The sequence below is a fragment of the Salmo salar genome, chromosome 17 (assembly GCF_965601325.2).
Source record: "Salmo salar chromosome 17, fSalSal1, whole genome shotgun sequence".
In the NCBI taxonomy this organism is placed as follows: domain Eukaryota; kingdom Metazoa; phylum Chordata; class Actinopteri; order Salmoniformes; family Salmonidae; genus Salmo; species Salmo salar.
In genome coordinates, this window is record NC_138307.1 from 7032842 (window position 1) to 7053823 (window position 20982).

At 41.5% G+C, this 20982-nt stretch overlaps 1 protein-coding gene across 14 annotated transcripts; it reads left to right on the top strand.

Annotated features, from left to right (window-relative positions):
- Positions 1–18222, top strand: LOC106575220 (uncharacterized). Of its 14 annotated transcripts, XM_045698796.2 has the most exons (11): positions 11–178; positions 562–676; positions 11365–11418; positions 11558–11611; positions 11752–11805; positions 11945–11998; positions 12139–12192; positions 12332–12385; positions 12526–12582; positions 16654–16701; positions 17354–18222. In XM_045698796.2, exons 2-11 carry the CDS (start codon positions 577–579, stop codon positions 17533–17535), a joined length of 711 nt encoding a protein of 236 aa, XP_045554752.1. In that variant the 5' UTR covers positions 11–178; positions 562–576; the 3' UTR covers positions 17536–18222. The 14 variants fall into 14 exon arrangements, with proteins under 14 accessions (XP_045554753.1, XP_045554752.1, XP_082819507.1 ...); XM_045698797.2 differs by lacking the exon at positions 12332–12385 and having other exon boundaries at positions 1–178; XM_082963381.1 differs by lacking the exon at positions 11945–11998 and having other exon boundaries at positions 12–178.
- Positions 18223–20982: the final 2760 nt, after the last annotated feature.

A 20982-nucleotide genomic window follows, 5' to 3' on the forward strand; every position in this document is an offset into this window, starting at 1 on the left:
CGTAAGAGACCTTGTCTACCAGGGGAATTAGCAGATCAGCTCACAGAGCAACAAATGTGGCCCACACCCAATCAAGGGAGAGAGAAAAAAAAACACATTGTGCATGGGTTTCCAACAGTTTCACAAATTCATCACGGAAAGGGAGTTAAAGGAAAACTCATTGCTTGACTTGGACTTGGTGAGTTCTGCATGTCTTGGCTGTTACCGTTTCTATTAAGGAGTTTGTATTGTCGTTCTATGATAGACTTTGTAGACAAGTTGCACTGTGAAGACAGAGAGAAGAAGTGTAGAGAGCTTCAAGACAGCGTCCTTAATAGCTGGATTAATTCTGTCATATCAGTGATTTTCAGATTGAGGAATAATCCTGATAATGCATGTAGCCATTGGTGTAATTTGTGTGGTTCTGAATAGCGACATGCCCCACTTTGACTGTATGAAAATATCCACTCTTAACTGTTATGAAATTCTGTATATGTAAAAGGGGAAAGGGCTATGTTTCATTTATGAAATAAATCTCTCCCAATAATCCATTCACTATTTCTCTGCATTCTGCATGTCCAGTATTGACTGTTCATCATGGAGACATCAACCACAGCAGTTACGACAATCCCCTCGACATGGATAGGGGCCCTCAACGACCCGGTCACAGAACTCTTCACACAATCCTCCGTAGCTGGTGAGTGTACCACATTCTCCACACGATACAACCATAGACCTACAAGGTACTACTCTAGTGGTATTTAGGGAAGTGGTGGACAAGACAAGAGAGGACAAACTTTGCTTCGACCTGCTGTGAAGACAAAGCTAATCCAAAGGATTTGTATCCTGTTGGACAAAACCTAAAACAAATCTTTATGTAGGGGGAAATATTTAGACTATTAGATATTCTTAGGCCAAAAGGATCGCCCACAATCCCACTACTATCCTCCTAAATCATGTTTTATTCATGTTCTATGCAAACTCATTAGGAAATACAAGTATATTAATTAAATCCCACACTGTTCTAAAGCAAGCTCTCAGACAATGGCCTCATTCCAAATGGCACCCTATTCCCTATATGGAGCAAAGGGAATAAGGTACCATTTGGGATGCACCCAGAATCTACGCCAACATTCCAAGAGTGTCAGAGCCCAGAGCAGGTGACTGAGGAGGTTGAAGGTTGCCTTAGAGATGGTCCAGAGAAGAGAGCGTTAGACAACAGAATGAACAGAGAGGAAAGGACCTCTTAGTTGTTAGTTCCTCCTCAGGAAGAAAAGATGGCTTTGAAAGAGTGAAGAAGGTACGAGAGAGAGAGACAGAGCCTCCAGAGAGGGTTAGAAGGGTGTATCACACTATGGACCTGCAGATTATGGGGAGTGTCTGTTTATCAGCCAGCCAAGTCTGGGTAGGAAAGCCTCCAGCACCACAAGTTCTGCTCTAGTGATAAGGACAGACTGACTGGTAGCAGCTCAAATTCACCCTCTATCTCTCTCGCTCACACACACACACACACACACACACACACACACACACACACACACACACACACACACACACACACACACACACACACACACACACACACACACACACACACACACACACACACACACACACACACACACACACACGGGAGCTCTCTCAAATGCTCTGAAAATAATAAAATTAGCATCTGAAAACCGTATGGATGAATACAGATGTAGGACCTTAATTTGATCACCCTTTTGCAGGAGCACTTTCTTGCAATGCAGGAAATGTGAAATTTGTACTGTTAATTATACTTAACTTGTAGTGTTAAGTATACAGGCCAATTCTTGTGGGAATTGGCCTATATGGATAGGGCTACATTTTTATGTTTCTTACAGAATGTTTAAAAAGTCTTCTGAAGTTTGCAATTTCCACTGAAATTTCAGACTTCATTTTCCCTTACGAAAAATGTATCAACCCCTACAAAATGTCCATTAATTAATTATGTTTTTTAAATGATAGCAGGCGCTCTTTAAAGGTTACTACTAAATAGTGTTGGTTCCAGGTGCGTATGAGTCCAAATAAGAATACTGGAGGAAATGGAGATCCAAAACTGAGGCTTGAATGCAATAAAGATGCTAATTTGAACATCATGGTGCCCAAAAAAATCTAAACAAAAGTTTCGGCCTCAGGCCAACCTCAGTATAAATGGTCGGCACACACACCTGTTTCTATTTCAAGGATAATTGCATGTCACATGATCAAGCAAGAAAATACATCAGAAAATCTATAATTGGTACCTAGTACAATAGAATGCATGATCTGCATTATACAGTATAAAAAAGCGGACAGAGAAATATCATAAATGATTGGTACTATGATTTTTTTGGCCACCGTGATGTTCAAATAAACAACAGCTTTCTGTGTGGCATGTAGCCTAGCGGTTAAGAGCATTGGGCCAGTAATTGAAAGTTTGATGGTTTGAATCCCTGAGCCGACTAGGTGAACAATCTGACAATGTCCCCTTGAGCAAGGCACTTAGCCATAATTGCTCCTGGAAATCTAAATTACATCAAATCTTTATTTTGCATTCAAGCTTCAGTTTTTGGATATTATTTCATTTTTCAGGCAGTGTGCGGGTCTCCATCTCCTCCATTAATTATAATCCACATTTCATGTAGGATTATTTTCCTGCTGTAGCAAACTGCTTCAAATTAAGATCCTACATGTGTATTGGCGCAAAACTTGCATGATATACTTTTTTCCCCCTCCATTTATTCAAGTTACTGTCCCAATGCTCTTAACCGCTAGGCTATCTGCCACCCTACCAATTCAAATGTGGTCTAATACTGTTCCAAAGATGTAACAAGAGAGTAACAGTCTCCCAATTAAACCAGTGTTTCCCAACTCCGGTCCTCGAGTACCCCCAACAGCACAGATTTTTGTTGTAGCCCCGGATTCAACTTGTCATGGGCTTGATGATTAGTTGACAAGTAGAATCAGGTGTGCTTGTCCAGGGGCCATAACAAAAATATGTACTGGTGGGGGTACTTAAGGAACAGAGTTAATTGTGCTCCCATTGCTTTTATAAAGGGTAGGGGAAAATATTGTGAGGCAGTTTTGAAGAGAAACAAATGTGTCTTTCTGTTTCTCTCTTGTTAAATCCTAGGAACAATATTAGACCACATTTGAACTGAATTCAAACTGTTAACTAACGAACCTTCATCATTGTTAAACACGGTGTTATGAAGAGGTTATCTTACAACAAAGAGAGAGAGTCACTTTCTCTCACTGACATACATCACGTCGGCTATCTACATGAAAACATTCCTGTGAGAATCTTCTCCGCTCATATTCCCCTCGGTTTGTTTGACAAAGAACAGCTACCACAGTGCCATCCAACACAGCGTGTCTCACCAGTCAAAGTGACCGAATTAAACCCTTAGCTCATCCCCCTCTTCAGTGACGGGATCCGTGTATGTCTGCATCAAAGTGACTCCGCACTGTAGTTGTACGACAGGCTCAACGTGATGCTGTCTGAGAGGAAGGCAATGCTACATGAATAACAAAGGGACACAGCAGGCTTTGGACTGTCAGAACAGCCTTGGGAGACAGTGAAGAAGCAAAGAGATCATTCTCGAATGCACTCACCGGTTAGAGTAGAATTGTAAGGCAGTAATTTTGTATTTTTTGTGGGGAGAGTTCATTGAGGTGAGACAATCAGATGTTGATTAGCAGGTGTGTGACTATCTGCTATTCCTTTATGCGTATGTTTCCTGTTGATTTAGATGCTACAAATCTGTCTAAAACGAAATAATGTTGTTCCCAAGAGAGCAGTACTGAACATCAACTATTAAAACATAGTTTACATTGATCAAGCTTGTGGACTGAAGACAAATATAACTTTTTGCTACCAACTGTGTTCTAACTAAAGTAAAAAGAAAGAAGCACAACAGGTTTAAAATAATATATACAGTAGTAGCAGTTCCTCAACTTAAAATACATGATCAATTCCAAATCCACTACCACACTGCTATGTGGATCTTAACTTGCCTTCCTGTCAAAAATCGCACTATTTTATGTTACCATTCTGCGTTAATTATCCCTTTACACTCATAGGAATTGGCCTGTATGGATTGGTCTAATTTGAAATGTTTCTTACAGAAGAAAGCATATGCATAAGCATGGTAACAATTGAAAGGGAGCAGTTTGGAGACTATGGGGAAATAATTAGACCAAAAAATGAGGACACAACAGTTCACCTGACAAGAGTGAATCCAAACATTACAGTGCATTTTACATTTACTGTACTTTTCACTGCATTTGTTGATAACGAAATCTGACAATACTCTGGATACATTCACTAACAGGATAAGAATATTCCTTGAAAATGTGAGGTAGGTGCAACATAAGACCAAAAAAATGACAAGAGTTTGAGTGAGAGAACTAACTGGTGTCTCCAAGTGGCCTAGAGCATGCAAATGTTTGTTTTGTTTGGAACAGCCCTGCATCCCCACAATCACACAATTACTGTTGTTGTTTACGCAATCCAAGAAAGGCCCATTATAAATCGCAATCTGGGTCAGGTGGGAATCATTTGAAAGCTTGTTCGATTGTCAAGTTATAAAATATGATAGTACAGTGTTACTCTATTCACAGGGCAAGTCAGAGAAATCGTAATTTTGGTGAGCATAGAAAGGAGTCATGAATGCATTCAGGTCCGTGTTCAACTGCAATTTTTCATCACAATAGACAAACAGACTCATTCTGTTCACAATAACCCAGGCTATGACACCATGTCATCTTGTAACTGTACATCAAACATAGTGATCATAAACGTTGACACTGTATATGACATGAGTTTTATGTTATGGAAATGTGAAGCGCACATTTGGACTCACAGGTGTTTGGCTTGCTTGTATGACATCAAAGCGGTATTTCTTTCAAAATACATCGAGTCATCTTCATTTACATAATTTCTCTCACTCAGACAACAAAAAATTAGCAGGAGGGATGGGGGCAACTTCTTGTCGCGTGCGGTGCTCAAGTTCAAAACGGCTGTCAGTCAAAACCCATACAGCGTTGTGAAGAACTGAGCACTGACGTCATGTTTAGAATGTTATTGTACAGACAGTGTTCCAATTTATGAGCTTATCAGTGCCCAAATCTGCCATTTTCCACCTGTACACATGTACAAGTGTAAAGGGCTACTCAAACATCTCAGTATGATCATTCAGTCTCATTAGTGTCTTTCCTGCCTGTATTCTTGCTCCAGCTCAATGATCTGAGGAGTCAAGTCTGGGTCCACTGCCTCAAATTAGACCTTTTTCCTTTCTCTCCCTCTCCCCCTCTCTCCCTCCCCTTCCCCCCTTCCCCCTCTCTCCCTCTCCCCCCTCCCCTTTCTGTCTCTACTCTCTCTCTAGCCTCGTTTATACCTGGTTCTAACATGCGTCCTTTGTCCTGATCTCATCCACATTCTGACTATGCCCACACTGTATCCGTTGCATCTACAGATGGTAGTAAGATGTGTCTCTTATCCATGTTCACTGTGTCTGCATTGTGACCAGATATCCTGGCCCCTCGCTGTATGCAAATTATTTGACAGTTATTCTTTCAATATTTATTTATTTTAAGACATGTATTGATGCAATAAGTCAATGGCGTTACCTGCCAACGATTCTAGAGGGCGGGATGATGATGAATGAATTGGTTTCACTATCCAGATCGGCCTACACAGGTAAGATATTCAGACATAATGCGTGTCTGACTACCTCCGGATGTGGTCAGGACATCCGATCACCTTCAGATCCCAATGCATCTTTAAATCATCTACACCGGTCTAAAAATCTGGGCACAATAAGAATGCTGACAATATCAGGACAACGGACGCAAGTTAGAACCAGGTATAAACGGGGCTTCTCTCTCTCCCCCACCTCTCTTTCTCTCTTCACACCTCTCACAAGTTAATGAGAGGAAAGAAAGCATCTGTCAGGCATGTCAAACGGCCTGTGCCCAGTAGACCAGGCAGGGAACTCAAGGTCACCTCATTGGCTCAGAGCAGCACCGTAGTCAGGTCCTGGGAGAGTGCCTGCGCCACGGCCTTCACCTCAAACTGCTGCTTTGACAGCTGGGAAATCAGAGTAGAAATACATTTAAAAAGCAAGAGGAGAAGGAGGAGATGCAGCAGCTCCTTCTATCTTAATCAGGACATGGATTGCTGTAAGTGTTGTAGTCTTGTTAAAGGAACAGCCACACACCTATAGGTAGCTCCTTCACAAAAGTATTATGTTGATCCAAATTCAATAGCCAGATCGAAATGATATGGTACAGCATCCATTCACTGGAAAATACCATTGTGATGCTTTAAATTATTTAACGTTTGAACAACCTTCTCTCATGAGAAGGCCAGATACTACTGATGTTGCTGCTTTTGGGGCAATCACTATAGGGATAGTCACCCTTGGGGGAGTCACTATAGGGACAGTCACCATTGGGGGAGTCACTATAGGGACAGTCACCGTAGCAGAAGGGCAGATACTATTGACGTTGCTGCCCTTGGGTCAGTCACTATATGGACAGTCACGCTTGAAGCAGTCACTGTAGGGACAGTCACCCTTGGGGCACACTATAGGGACAGTCACCATAGCAGAAGAGCAGATACTATTGATGTTGCTGTCCTTGGGGCAGTCACTATAGGGACAGTAACTGTAGCAAAAGGGCAGATACTACTGATGTTGCTGTCCTTGGGGCAGTCACTATAGGGACAGTCACCATAGCAGAAGAGCAGATACTATTGATGTTGCTGTCCTTGGGGCAGTCACTATAGGGACAGTCACCATAGCAGAAGAGCAGATTATTATTGATGTTGCTGTCCTTGGGGCAGTCACTATAGGGACAGTCACCATAGCAGAAGAGCAGATACTACTGATGTTGCTGCCCTTGGGGCAGTCCCTATAGGGACAGTAACTGTAGCAACAGGGCAGATACTACTGATGTTGCTGCCCTTGGGGCAGTCCCTATAGGGACAGTCACCGTAGCAGAAGGGCAGATAGTATTGAGTAACAATAGCATAAGTGATACATATATACAGATACATAGGCCATACAGCATACTACAGCATAGCCCACTTACTGTGCTGGGCTCTGACTGTACTATTGCATCATGGATGATGTCATTGAGGACGAAAGGATGGTGCTGTGTGAAAACGGTTTAGGGAAAGGGTCTAAGATAGTGTTGTTAACCTTAATAGAGAAGCACTCCCTTAAGTGTGGATATAGTGGATATATCTGTAGGAACTATACAAATGGCAACCATTGTCGTTTCAGCAAATCTCTCTCGCTCTTTCCCTCTCTCTGACACCCACATGAATGCATAGATGTCCTTATTTTAATCAGCTGAACATTTTCTTCGCTGAATAACCCCCTCAAATGCCCTGTAGCCCATATCCCCCCCAGGCAATAATATACTTGTCCAACCTCTTAAAGCCATAACAATAAGTGAATGACCCCTGCAGCAACAGGAAGCCCATACTTACAGTACATTACACCGCTCTCCTTCACATGAGGCTCTCTGTCTGTACCTCATTAACTACAGAGAGCTGGGCCAGAGCCCCAAATGATCTCACTACAAAGCCATCTCATCTCACCCTCCTCTCCAAGGACTTCTGCTTCAAAACAAAATAAATGTAAATTACCGTCATTGTGGCCCCTGCCTGGCCTATCAACCACTCTGTACCCCTGGGCAGCCGAGGGGAGGTCAGAGAGAGGGGAAACATCAGAGGGATATACGGGGGAATGTTACAGTCAGCCATCATCCCCTTATCAAAAGACCAACCAACTGCCTGGAGTTAACTTGGGAATCTGGGACGCCCTCATGAAAAGAACCCAGCTAATATCAAAGCAAAGCTCGTACTCTACCTTTCCATTGCAGTGATACTAGACAATATTGTCCCCTATATGTCATATTTGCATCAGCATTGTCTTGAAAATATTCAATATAACAATCTGACACAAACTGGGTCAAGGTTTGAATTGAGAACAACAAGCGCTACAACTGTGTGTACTGTACTAGAATTGAACTACAATTGCCACGTACAACTCCCCACTGTATTTAGTCTCCCCACTGTTTTGAGCTTACTTTGAATAAGGTAATGGAAAGTGACGTAGGAGACAATGTTGTTACTATCGATGAACAGGAAACTATTACCCCAAACTAAAAATATCGTGTTAGGTTCCAGGTTGTATGTTAATTCCAAATAAACCCAGAGCAGCAACAATGCTTGTTTCTAAAGCACTATCATCATGTAGCCTGCCATTAAGCTGTGGACCAGAGGAGATAGGAGATATGATGCCCCTGCCCTGGTCTCGTGGAAAAGATATACCAGCAGAGATCAAAGCTGTGCAGGCAGCTTTCAGATAATCGATTAGCTCTCCTTTTGGGAATGTATTCTGTTCTCAGGCACATTTAGTCCTCATACAAATATTTGTATCAGTCAGTCAGTGGGGCTGTGGAGTCTATTTTGTGCCATGCCACCAACTACCGGCTCAGTCCCCGTGGTTGGGCGCCAGTGCAACTTGTTTCCTCCCGGGGGGGGGGACATCCTATGGACGGGGTTCTGCTCTGTCTTGGGAAAACAAATGTTCTGGATACAGAAACAGTAGAAGAGGCATGCATACAGCATACTGTGGTTATGTCCCAAATGGCCCCCTGTTACCTATTTAGTGCACTACTTGAGATCAGAGCTCTATGTGCCCTGGTCAAAAGTAGGGCCCTATTTAGGGAATAGCGAGCCGTTTGGGATGCTGTAACTCAGCAGCAAGGGGAACCAGCAGAGTCACACCCTTAGGGGCAGAGAGAGACACTTCCTTGTTTGTTCTACTGATTCATCTTCTTAGCCCTAAGCTCTAGTATACTGTAGCTTGCAGTGGCACTTGTTCAGTCTCTGAGAAAGAACTGTACTGTGTTGCATTTGTAACTAATGTACCTATCTTTTGTAGATATTTGTCAAATTACCCTTCTTTAAATAAGTACCACCTTGTAACCAACATTGGAGAAGGCGTGTTTGCAGAGGGGCTGTCACGTCCTGACCAGAAAAGGGGTTATTTGTTATTATAGTTTGGTCAGGACGTGGCAGGGGGTATTTGTTTTATGTGGTTCGGGGTGTGTTGTTTATGTAGAGGGGTGTTTGATTTATGTATTCCGGGGTTTTGGTCTATGTTAGATGTTTGTATATTTCTATGTCTGCTCTAGGGTGTTTAGATCTATGTTTAGGTATTGGGATTGGGGCCTTCAATTGGAGGCAGCTGTTTATCGTTGCCTCTGATTGAAGGTCCTATAATTCGGAGTATGTTTGTTATGGGATTTGTGGGAGGTTGTTATTTGCACTGCTGTGGTTAGCATGCAAGACTGTTAGTTTGTTTATTGTTTTGTTTATTTAAGTGTTCAAAAATAAAAGTGAAAATGAGCACTCAACCCGCTGCGCCTTGGTCCACTTACTACGACGACCGTGACAGGGGCGTGGTTTATATAGCTAGATAGCTACACTACTGGCGCCAAAATGTGATGTCTCCCCTTTCATCTGGGGTCTGGTGTTAGCTACTTACTGGCTAGCTAGGTCTCCAGCCAGCATTGAACAAAAGGGGGGAAGGGTCGTTCAAAACTCATGTCAACACGTCCATCAGTGCTGCTGTGAACTGCATCCCAACAGACAACTGCAGATGTATAAAAAACAAATTGCCATCATTGAAGCAATTTCAATGCTGTTTGAGTTGCTTCGTGTATCACCAAATTGGCTTGAGAGGATTTTACTGCAACACTGCTCACTACATCCACATTTCTTGACATAGGCGTTTCAAAGAGCTGTCAGTCAATGCAAGCTCATGAATATAAACTCCCTGCCCCCTCAGCCTGTCTTTTCAAACTTCCAGGTAGTTAGCTATGAGAGAAAAAGTACTTTTTCTCAAATATTGAGCATTTCTATCCACACAAAATATTATGGGTGATAGTTTTTAGTCACTCAAAAGTCTATTTTACATGGGAATCAGAATGACTGTTCGTGACCTTCAAGGACACACCTCAAACATTGCCACCCCTCCCCCTCAGCGCAAGTGATCTGATGTTAGGACAGGTAAATTGCTGAACCTGGCGTTAGGGCTGGAAAATGCCAGTGAGCCAGTTTTTACATGACAAAATTGCAAACTAACGTAGGCTTGACACATGCGCCTCCTTACCGCCAACCAAAAATAGAACCAGTAGAGTTATGGTATTTTGGCGGGGTGTTGTTTTTACATTGTAGGTTGAAAGCCTCATTTGCATTTCTCCCAGGATGCCTTTCAAGTGAATGTGAGAGATATCCACCCATGACTGTGTTTGTTAGTGACAGAGAAATGGTTGTTGCATTCAATAACTTCAGGTCCTGAAACCTTCAAGTGACCGCCTACAGAAAGTGAATGTGTTTAAATTCAAAGTAAACCCTTTATGACCTTATATTGTACATGTCGTAAGGCCTTTAGTTATGGCCTAGTTGTCCTCAACGTTGTGGTCTGAAAATATCGGATCATGGGTCACATCCAACCTGCAAAATCACAATAAGCTGGTTTGTGAAGTGATTAGCAGTGATGTTACGTTTGATACCGGGGCTCCGAGGCATGCGTTGAAGTCTCTAAACAGCTAACTTCGAAGAAGTGTGTCTACGTGTAGCACTTTATCAGAAGTACGTCATCAATTACGTCCAAGGCTTCGTTTCATCACGTGCTTTTTTCAAACCATGTGTTGCAAAATGTGAGATCCCACTTATTTCATTGTGGTTTCGGTGCCTTATTCAATTCCAAGCTGCTTTCAGTCATTGACCTCTACTGGACACCGTACTTACGAATATAGTTAGGATTTTGCACATGTAGGTTCACTTGACTGGTAGCTCAGCAGGTAGCGAAGGGAACTATGGGACACTTTGTTATGAAGTCAAATCCTGTTGAAGGCACACTATTTAGAATATTGTTTTATGTGAAACCACACTTTCTGCACAGTTGTTCAAATAATTCATTTAATTTTGTATAGAATAAACTTATGTCTTATGCATCCAAAATAATGCCATAGATTCATTTCTTCAAAAATAGTCAACTTGATGGAAAAAAAGGGAAGCATGATGTAAACCTGGTATTCCAACTGATTATAGGCTACTACTGCCAACGACCTGTCTTGCACACATTCAAGGCCCAAAGTACAAAAGGAACCCCAAAGCACTATCGAACCTTCCCCATGTTTTTTTTCTTCATTGGTCCACAGAACATTTTCACTGGATTTAGGCTTGTTCAGGTGGGGCTATGCAAAGTGCAATGGGGCTTCCTTTGTCTCTTTCAGCAGTACGGTATTTTGTGTTTGTAGCTAATGTATCTTTTTACTATGTGCTTGCTTTCGCAGGAGTTCTGACAACTCCTGCACATATGACTGAAACAATCTCAGATGCTTTTGTAGGTAAGTACATTACTGTCTTCAAAAGAAAGCCCCATTGCAATTGTGCAAAGTGCAATGGGGCTTTCTTTTGTCTCTTCAGTAGTACAGTATTTTGTGTTTGTAGCTAATGTATCGTTTTACTATGTGCTTGCTTTCGCAGGAGTTCTGACAACTCCTGCACATATGACTGAAACAATCTCAGATGCTTTTGTAGGTAAGTACATTACTGTCTTCAAAAGAAAGCCCCATTGCACTTGTGCAAAGTGCAATGGGGCTTCCTTTTGTCTCTTTCAGCAGTACGGTATTTTGTGTTTGTAGCTAATGTATCTTTTTACTATGTGCTTGCTTTCGCAGGAGTTCTGACAACTCCTGCACATATGACTGAAACAATCTCAGATGCTTTTGTAGGTAAGTACATTACTGTCTTCAAAAGAAAGCCCCATTGCAATTGTGCAAAGTGCAATGGGGCTTTCTTTTGTCTCTTCAGTAGTACAGTATTTTGTGTTTGTAGCTAATGTATCGTTTTACTATGTGCTTGCTTTCGCAGGAGTTCTGACAACTCCTGCACATATGACTGAAACAATCTCAGATGCTTTTGTAGGTAAGTACATTACTGTCTTCAAAAGAAAGCCCCATTGCACTTGTGCAAAGTGCAATGGGGCTTCCTTTTGTCTCTTTCAGCAGTACGGTATTTTGTGTTTGTAGCTAATGTATCTTTTTACTATGTGCTTGCTTTCGCAGGAGTTCTGACAACTCCTGCACATATGACTGAAACAATCTCAGATGCTTTTGTAGGTAAGTACATTACTGTCTTCAAAAGAAAGCCCCATTGCACTTGTGCAAAGTGCAATGGGACTTCCTTTGTCTCTTTCAGCAGTACGGTATTTTGTGTTTGTAGCTAATGTATCTTTTTACTATGTGCTTGCTTTCGCAGGAGTTCTGACAACTCCTGCACATATGACTGAAACAATCTCAGATGCTTTTGTAGGTAAGTACATTACTGTCTTCAAAAGAAAGCCCCATTGCACTTGTGCAAAGTGCAATGGGGCTTCCTTTTGTCTCTTTCAGCAGTACGGTATTTTGTGTTTGTAGCTAATGTATCTTTTTACCATGTGCTTGCTGTTGCAGGAGTTCTGACAATAACTTCCGCAGATATGACTGAAACAACCTCAGACACTCTTTTAGGTAAGTACATTACTGTCATCAGAAATCACACATTGATAAAGATAGAAATGCCAACATGTTGTCTACACCAAAGTGTAAAGATACCTATAGTGGCGGACAAATACAATTGAAGTCGGAAGTTTACATACACCTTAGCCAAATACATTTAAACTCAGTTTTTCACAATTCTTGACATTTAATCCTAGTAAAAATTCCCTGTCTTAGGTCAGTTAGGTTCATCACTTTATTTTAAGAATGTGAAATGTCAGAATACTAGTAGAGAGAATGATTTATTTCAGCTTTATTTTCTTTCATCACATTACCAGTGGGTCAGAAGTTTGCATACACTCAATTAGTATTTTGTAGCATTGCCTTAATTGTTTAACTTGGGTCAAACATTTCGGGTAGCCTTCGACAAGCTTCCCACAATAAGTTGGGTGAATTTTGGCCCATTCCTCCTGACAGAGCTGGTGTAACTGAGTCAGGATTGAGGCCTCCTTGCTCGCACACGCTTTTTCAGTTCTGCCCACAAATTTTCTAGGGTTGAGGTACAAAAAAAAAAAAATGAAATGTATGCATTCACTACTGTAAGTCGCTCTGGATAAGAGCGTCTGCTAAATGACAAAAATGTAAAATGTAAAAAAAAATCTTTGATGGCCACTCCAATACCTTGACTTTGTTGACCTTAAGCCATTTTGCCACAACTTTGGAAGTATGCTTGGGGTCATTGTCCATTTGGAAGAGCCATTTGCGACCAAGCTTTAACTTCCTGACTGATGTCTTGAGATGTTGCTTCAATATATGCACAGACTTTCCCTTCCTCATGATGCCATCTATTTTGTGAAGTGCATCAGTCCCTCATGCAGCAAAACACCCCACAGCATGATGCTGCCACACCTGTGCTTCACGGTTGGGATTGTCTTCTTTGGCTTGCAAGCCCCCCCTTTTTCCTCCAAACATAATGATGGTCATTATGGCCGAACAGTTCTATTTTTATTTCATCAGACCAGAGGACATTTCGCCAAAAAGTACGATCTTTGTCCCCATGTGCAGTTGCAAACCGTTGTCTGTCTTTTTTTATGGCGGTTTTGGAGCAGTGGCTTCTTCCTTGCTGAGCGGCCTTTCAGGTTATGTCGATATAGGACTGTATTTACTGTGGATATAGATACTTTTGTACTTGTTTCCTCCAGCATCTTCACAGGGTCCTTTGTTGTTGTTCTGGGATTGATTTGCACTTTTCGCACCAAAGTACGTTCATCTCTAGGAGACAGAATGCGTCTCCTTCCGGAGCGTTATGACAGCTGCGTGGTCCCATGGTGTTTATACTTGCGTACTATTGTTTGTACAGATGAATGTGGTACCTTCAGGCATTTGGAAATTGCTCCCAAGGATGAACCAGACTTGTGGAGGTCTACAATTTTTTTTTCTGAGGTCTTGGGGGATTTCTTTTGATTTTCCCATGTTTGAAGGTAGGCCTTGAAATGCATCCACAGGTACACCTCCAATTGACTCAAATGATGTCAATTAGCCTATCAGAAGCTTCTAAAGCCATGTCGACATTTTCTGGAATTTTCCAAGCTGTTTAAAGGCACAGTCATCTTAGTGTATGTAAACATCTGACCCACTGGAATTGTGATACAGTGAATTGTAAGTGAAATAATCTGTCTGTAAACAATTGTTGGAAAAATTGCTTGTGTAATGCACAAAGTAGATGTCCTAACCGATTTGCCAAAACTATAGTTTGTTAACAAGACATTTGTGGAGTGGTTTAAAAACGAGTTTCAATGACTCCAACCTAAGTGTATGTAAACTTCCAACTTCAACTGTATATTGCCAACATTGCTCTTTTCATTAATAATTCCCTATTTCTGTCCCTGATGGGGCTTGATGATCGCCTCTGTGTCCAGTCTGCCAAAAATACTTTCCTGACACTCACCTCCATGCATTCTGGTCTTGTCCCATCATCGAGAATTACTCGAAAAAAGTTCTGAGCATTCCCTCAGTCATCCTCCATATTACCATTCTTGCATCCCCATCACTCTGCATACTACACTACTTTGATGATGGCGTCCCCTGTGTTTCCTCTATGTCCAAGGACAAACGACACTTCCTATTGATTTCATTAACAATCGCCCAAAAAGTGATATTGCTGAACTGGAAAAGCAGATCCAATGTTTCAACCATACACTGGCTTCATTTATTGTCTAACCTGGCCTCCCTGGAGAGATCCACAAAATAACAAACTGAAGGACTTTAACACAATCTGGGAACCATTTCTATCCTATATTGCCCGCAGGCCACCCCAGACAATATTAAAATGGTACCTACTATTAACAGCCCTATGCTAACAGGCTACTTTTCCACAAGTCTTGCTTTGTCTTGTCCGGTCCTGTCCTGTCCAGTGTGGCCGTCTCTTGAATTGTCCTGTTTTGACATGTCCCTATTTTCTACTTTCCTCATTTTATTCTTACCCTACTTTTCAGTTTTTTCTTACTTGTTGGTTGTAGTTTACCTTCTTCACTATAATAAACAGTTGTATGTACACAGCAAATTTTAGATCAGTATTTTAACACCCACAGTGTTCAATTGAACACTTTCTTAGAAATTATATGTGATCCACCGAAATAGTGTTCCCAAACTGACACCCCTAGAGTGTTGGTCCCTGGAATGAGATGTTCAACAAGCAGGTGTCCACATACTTTTGGTCATGTAGTGTATGTATGAATATAAAAAGGGAGACGTATGCAAATGTTGTAAGAAGAGGCAGGGGGATATGGATATGACAAGGCTGGGTGTGAGCAGACCGAGAGCGAGCACGAGCAATCTCTCCCTGAAGTCTCTCACTGCGCGCGTGTGTGTGTGTGTGTGTGTGTGTGTGTGAGCAGACAGAGAGAGTAGTCTTTCCCTGAAGCCTACATGCCTCAGTCTCAATTACCATCCTGTCTCTGACCTCACACGGTGAGAGTTAAAAAACCCTGTGAACTCTCCTCTCCCTGCTCAAACATGTACTCTCTCAGTACTGACACACACTACTAACACCTCTTACCCTCTTTCACTTCTAAATGCAGCAATCTCCCACTCTCAGCTCAACCTCCGCCATGTCATCCACTACACTTGTGCCCCTGTTCAGGGAGGGTGGTTATCGACGCATGTATCTTGATAATGACTTGGTGGGCGCAACATTCCCTATGGAGTGTGCTACTTTTTGACCAGAGCACCAGGGGCCCTGGTCAAAAGTAGTGCACTATGAAGGGGAATAGGGTTCCATTTGGGAGGCATCCTTGGAAGGGGTTGCACATTTTGCGATAGTGATTAATGAATCATTAATGATAGGCTAACTCCTCTGATGAAGCAGGTAATTAAGAGTTAATGAGGTATTGCCCACTGAAGCGCCCCGGCACACTTCTTTTTTTTTTTACTTGGCACTTTTGAAGTGTGTGACTTTTTTCACTAAACACCTGGAAGTTGTTCTGGGAAGTGTGTGTATGTGTATTGGGGATGCACTGTGAGATAGGTTGGGTGGAGGGGATGACACACATTGAGCTGATTGGAGTGTTTGTGTCCCTTGGCTTGATTAAAGTCAAGGTGGATTGGACGGCTGTTCCATTGCAATAACTTATACTTAGCATCTCCTTCATTCCTCTTGATTTAGTCTCCCTTCACTTTTTACAGGTAGAAAGGCACCTTCTACCTGTCACTGTTTTAGTGAGAGAATAACATTCAGTCAACAGGCCCTGCGCTAGACTAGCGGCCTGTCCAGGAGGTGTACTTGTACATCAAGCTGCCTCCGTGCTTCAGACACAGGAGAATCAGGAGATAGGCTACTTAAAGTCAACAGTGTAGCTGTACTCAAAGCCACATCGTATACTGTACACACAACTCTGTCAGTACTGTATAGTCTAAACCAGAGTCAAACTACGGTGATAAGCAACGCAAGCAAGCGTCAAACAAGCTAGCGTAATGAATGTATGGTGAAATCTGAAGGGAAATGTAATGATAAATCAGTAGGTATCGTACATTTCTGTGTGTTGACTACGAGGCCCTGTCTCTCTAATGTCATTATCGTGTTGTCTGTTCTGGTGTCATTTGCAGTGGGAGCCACCAACACATATGAGGGATCCTTTGAAGCCATTTTCATAGGTGAGAAATATATCAATCACAATGTATTTTTAAAGCCGTTTTTATATGAGCAGTTGTCACAAGGTGCTTTACATTAGCCCGGCCTAACCCCTAAGCTTTAGAGATGGTTATCCAGATGTGGAAGCATTATTGTTCTCTCTATAGTCTGAAAATGGAACTAATTCCATGAGTATACGTAAATGGAAAGTCCTCAACTAATTGTTTCTGGTTTCACCTATATAATTGTTATCGTTTCCCTCGCCATGCTGAGGAAACAACGTTCTGACATCTTTTTTTTTACTCTATCAAGAAATGTCATTTATTTGACTTACATTTGAAGTCAATTCGCAGGTGCTCTTATCCAGAGAAACTTCTAGAAGTGCTTCGCTCAAGGGCAGGTCGACAGATTTTTCACCTTAGGGATTTGAACCAATGACCTTTCGGTTACTGGCCCAACAATCTTAAAACGCTAGGCTACCTGCCGATCCACCTACCTGAAATCAATGAACTAACACATAAAAATGTAATGTTTCTTTGATGTTCTAGTTCATGATTACCCCTATGATAACGTGTCTTATGAACAAACATATTACTCTTTAAGAGTATTCTATATTTTCAGAGACCATTCTCCCCTTTGTCAGTCTAATTTATACCCGTCTCTCTCCCTTCCCAGAAGTAATTTTTCCTCTGTTGGGGGTGCTGGTGCTGGTCGGGGCGCTGGTACTGTGCTACATCGCCAAGCGTAAGGGCAATTACCACACCTACGAGGCCGAGTGTGGTGATTCTGTCGACACGTATGGCAGTGCCTCTCAAATTGAACAGGTTCAACTAGAGATTTTGAACGAGGAAGAATAGAAAGAAGAATACTTCATTTGAAACAGGACTTTTTCCGATTCTAAACCGGGGCCAGTTGTCAACTCAAGATGCCAAATATTTTCTACGGAATTGGAAAAGCCTATGATGGTCATCTAATTTCAAGGCAACATTTATATGGGGCATACAACCATCTCAGCTCTGCAGATTTTGCCACGAAGATAGAATCATTAGATCACTTATTTTTGTATTGCGCATATATACACTATACTCTGTATATACAAAATTATGTGGACACCCATTCAAATTAGTGGATTTAGCTATTTCAGCCACATTACAGCCTTATTTCCCTCATTAATCAATATACAGAAGCACTTTTATAAACAATTAATATTCATTACATGTGACTAACTTCAAGCTTACAATTATAGTACAATAGTTAAACCAATATCAGATTGTTGAGATTTCGAAAAGACGTAAAAGCTAGAGAAATTAACAATCCTATAATAACAATAATAACCCTTTTATTTTCCTTTCTTAAAATGTTTATATTCAAAAGATAGTACCTTGTTTGAATGTCTATTATGAGGATGTTGAGCGGGCTTAATGTATAATAATGTATAGCATTTCTGAATGTAATATCTGTTTTCTATTTTTTGACGTCCAATAGTAATCTGAGCTTGTAAAATTAAATCAAGGCATAGGCATCTTTCCTAACGCCAAACTGGATGTTTGTTTTTTTGGCCTCAAGGTACCAATAACTGAGAAAAGGGAAATGCTACGGCAAGGACCATAAGAACACAAAAAATACTTTCATGAAACCTGACAGACATTTCACCTATGACAATACTGGAAACAAATCAGTCAAAAATGTAAATTCCCCTTCTTCTTATGCAAGTCTCTGTAACTAATATATTACCATATGATTAAAGAGAAACGACCTTGTTTTGCCTGATGAAAACAGTGTCTAATTAGCAAGAAAACACTCGTTCCAGAGAGGAAGGACTTTTTGTATCAACAAGGCAACAACAGGGAAGTTTCAAAAGGAAACTGAAGACAGCTGAATCACAAGGGGGTTTGTTCCTTAGACACTGCCCCAGCTAGGTAGAAAGGCTTCCATGTAGTTCAGAGAGGGCATATCAACAGGAATGCCCTGAGAAATGCTCAAAGTATTAACATCCCAAAATACTGTATCGGTGACTAAATGTGGTCCAGTTTCTGTTGAAGATAATGCATGTCTGTTTTATCACATGAAAGTCCCATTCGATTAGCGGTGCGTATGTATCAAGCTACACATTTGATACATTTGCACAGTCATGGACTAAATCAGCCAAACTTTTTTTTTCTCCAAATTAAGAGTTTACTTTTATACCCAGTCGAAAAATAGGATTATTCAACAAAACATCTGGGTTCAGGAAACCAAGATATAGGGGCAAAAGTTTGCACCTCAATAGTATGTGTTAATGAGATTTAGAAGCTTATGGAGGATTTTGTGTTTTCTATTTTCATCAAGCTAGAATAGAGCGATGCAGTGCCCGAGGCTGCTGAAGGGCAGTTCTGAATCCTTGAGTAGCGCCAGGCAGAGCTATGTGGGTTTAATGCAATTCGAACAACCCCAGAAACGTTCCTGCAGAGCTGAGCCAGCACACTTTAAAAAAAAACCATGGTGCCTCTGGGAAATCGTTTTACTCTAATTGCGCATTATTCTTGGTCGGGATACAAGACAATACAAGCCAAGCTCAAGATCATATATCACCTGATCTACGGGCTGGCAAATAACACTTACTTTTGGCCATTTGACTGCAAGTTGAAAGTATTTATTTCCATTTGTCTTCCTAATCAAAGTATGGAACAATTGCTAACCTTTCTCCAAACAGGTTTTTCCTTCAATTCTCTAATCAAGTCTAACTTCAAAGCCAGTGACTCAGTGTGTGTTTGAGTGCATTAGCTAGAGTGCTCTGTCTGATTGAGGTAAAGACAATAACGCCATTGAGACATCTATCCAACTGCCGTCCTCACCGACATCATATCAAGTCCTATTGATCAGGGGACCAACCATCAGAGAGGAAAACGCTTACATAAGATATGTCCCAAATAGCACCCTATTTCTTATTTTGTGCACTAGGGTACTTTTGACCAGGGTCCTATGGGGGGAATAGGGTGCCACTTGGGACTCGGCCGTGACTTCAGCAGGGCCATTGACACCTCTCAAGGAGATGAAAAACTTTTCTACAGGAGTCATTCCAGGGTCACTGAAGCTATAGCTTGGCCTAGACAGCTATACACAAGCACCAGGCGCTTGAAAGGCAATAATCAGGAAGTCAGCCTTGCAACCAGCCGCACTTCCCATTCAATGTATTTTTATTATTAGAAATCAAATAACCGTTCGAAAGGCACCCATTGTGTTCTCTTACAATTGTATCCCAGCTTTCCTCCTGGCCTTGGTGTGCAGAGAACATACTTTTTATTGCGACAATAAGCCATACTTTGATATGGCCCTGAAGGCATCAACATAAATTCATTTCATCTCGACTGCTCTGTGAAGCTTGAACAATGGTAAAGCCAAAGCTGGTGACTTTTCCATCTCTTCTCCTACTGTCTACAAAATGGCATAAAATAAATGCTAGTATTCTCCATGGATGAATATGGCATGCGACTGTATTTACCTAAACACATCAACGATGAAAACATAGAATTTATTTTGAACAATGTAGCTACCTCACTCTCTTTGAGTTGTAGCTAATTCCAGTAAAAGAGGATACAGTACATGAATTAATGAATAACTTGACTTGGAAGCCCATGGTCCTGTAGTCTGAGTTGTGTGGATTATCTCCCTTGTTAGACAATAGGCTAAATCTTGTGTGCGTCCCAAACAGCACCCATAGAGCTCTAGTCAGAAATAGTGCACTACAGTATGTACAGGAAATAGGCTGCCATTTGGGACAGAGACTTGGATGTGTTCAGACAAATGGAAGAAGAACGGGAACAGGAAACTCATTGAATCATCTTGTTAGAATATCCCCATGGCTTAGGCTCTGTCCCAAATGCAACCCTATTCCCTATGGGCCCTGGTCAAAAGTAGTGCACTGCGTAGGGATTAGGGTGCCATTTGGGATGCACTTTTAAGGTTCTGGGGCTCTTGAGAAAGGAGAGTTTTGCATAATACAGCCACAATAAAACAAGAAAATGCTCAACTCCAGCTCATCCAAGTTGCTCTATTCTATTCTTCAGCGAATATCCTATAAGCTATAATGAAGATATAATGTGACTTAGCCCCTGACATGGCAAGCTTCCTAGGAGAAAGGACTTCCATTCCAGACTCAATTACTATTTCAATACGTTTCCGCTATGGATATTGAATATTGCAAGATAAGCAGTTCTCGCAAAATTGCTCGCACAAAGTCTGCTCCGGGGTTTATGTTAAGGCTTTTGACGCTTCTGTTCAGAGGTGCATTGGGAAGGTTATGAAGTACATTTTTGGGGGGCCAG

Coding starts and splice junctions, on each gene's coding strand:
- LOC106575220 (XM_045698796.2), top strand. CDS start 577: ATGGAGACATCAACCACAGCAGTTACGACAATCCCCTCGACATGGATA. Junction 11,612..11,751: donor AATCTCAGATGCTTTTGTAG/GTAAGTACATTA, acceptor TTGCTTTCGCAG/GAGTTCTGACAACTCCTGCA. Junction 11,806..11,944: donor AATCTCAGATGCTTTTGTAG/GTAAGTACATTA, acceptor TTGCTTTCGCAG/GAGTTCTGACAACTCCTGCA.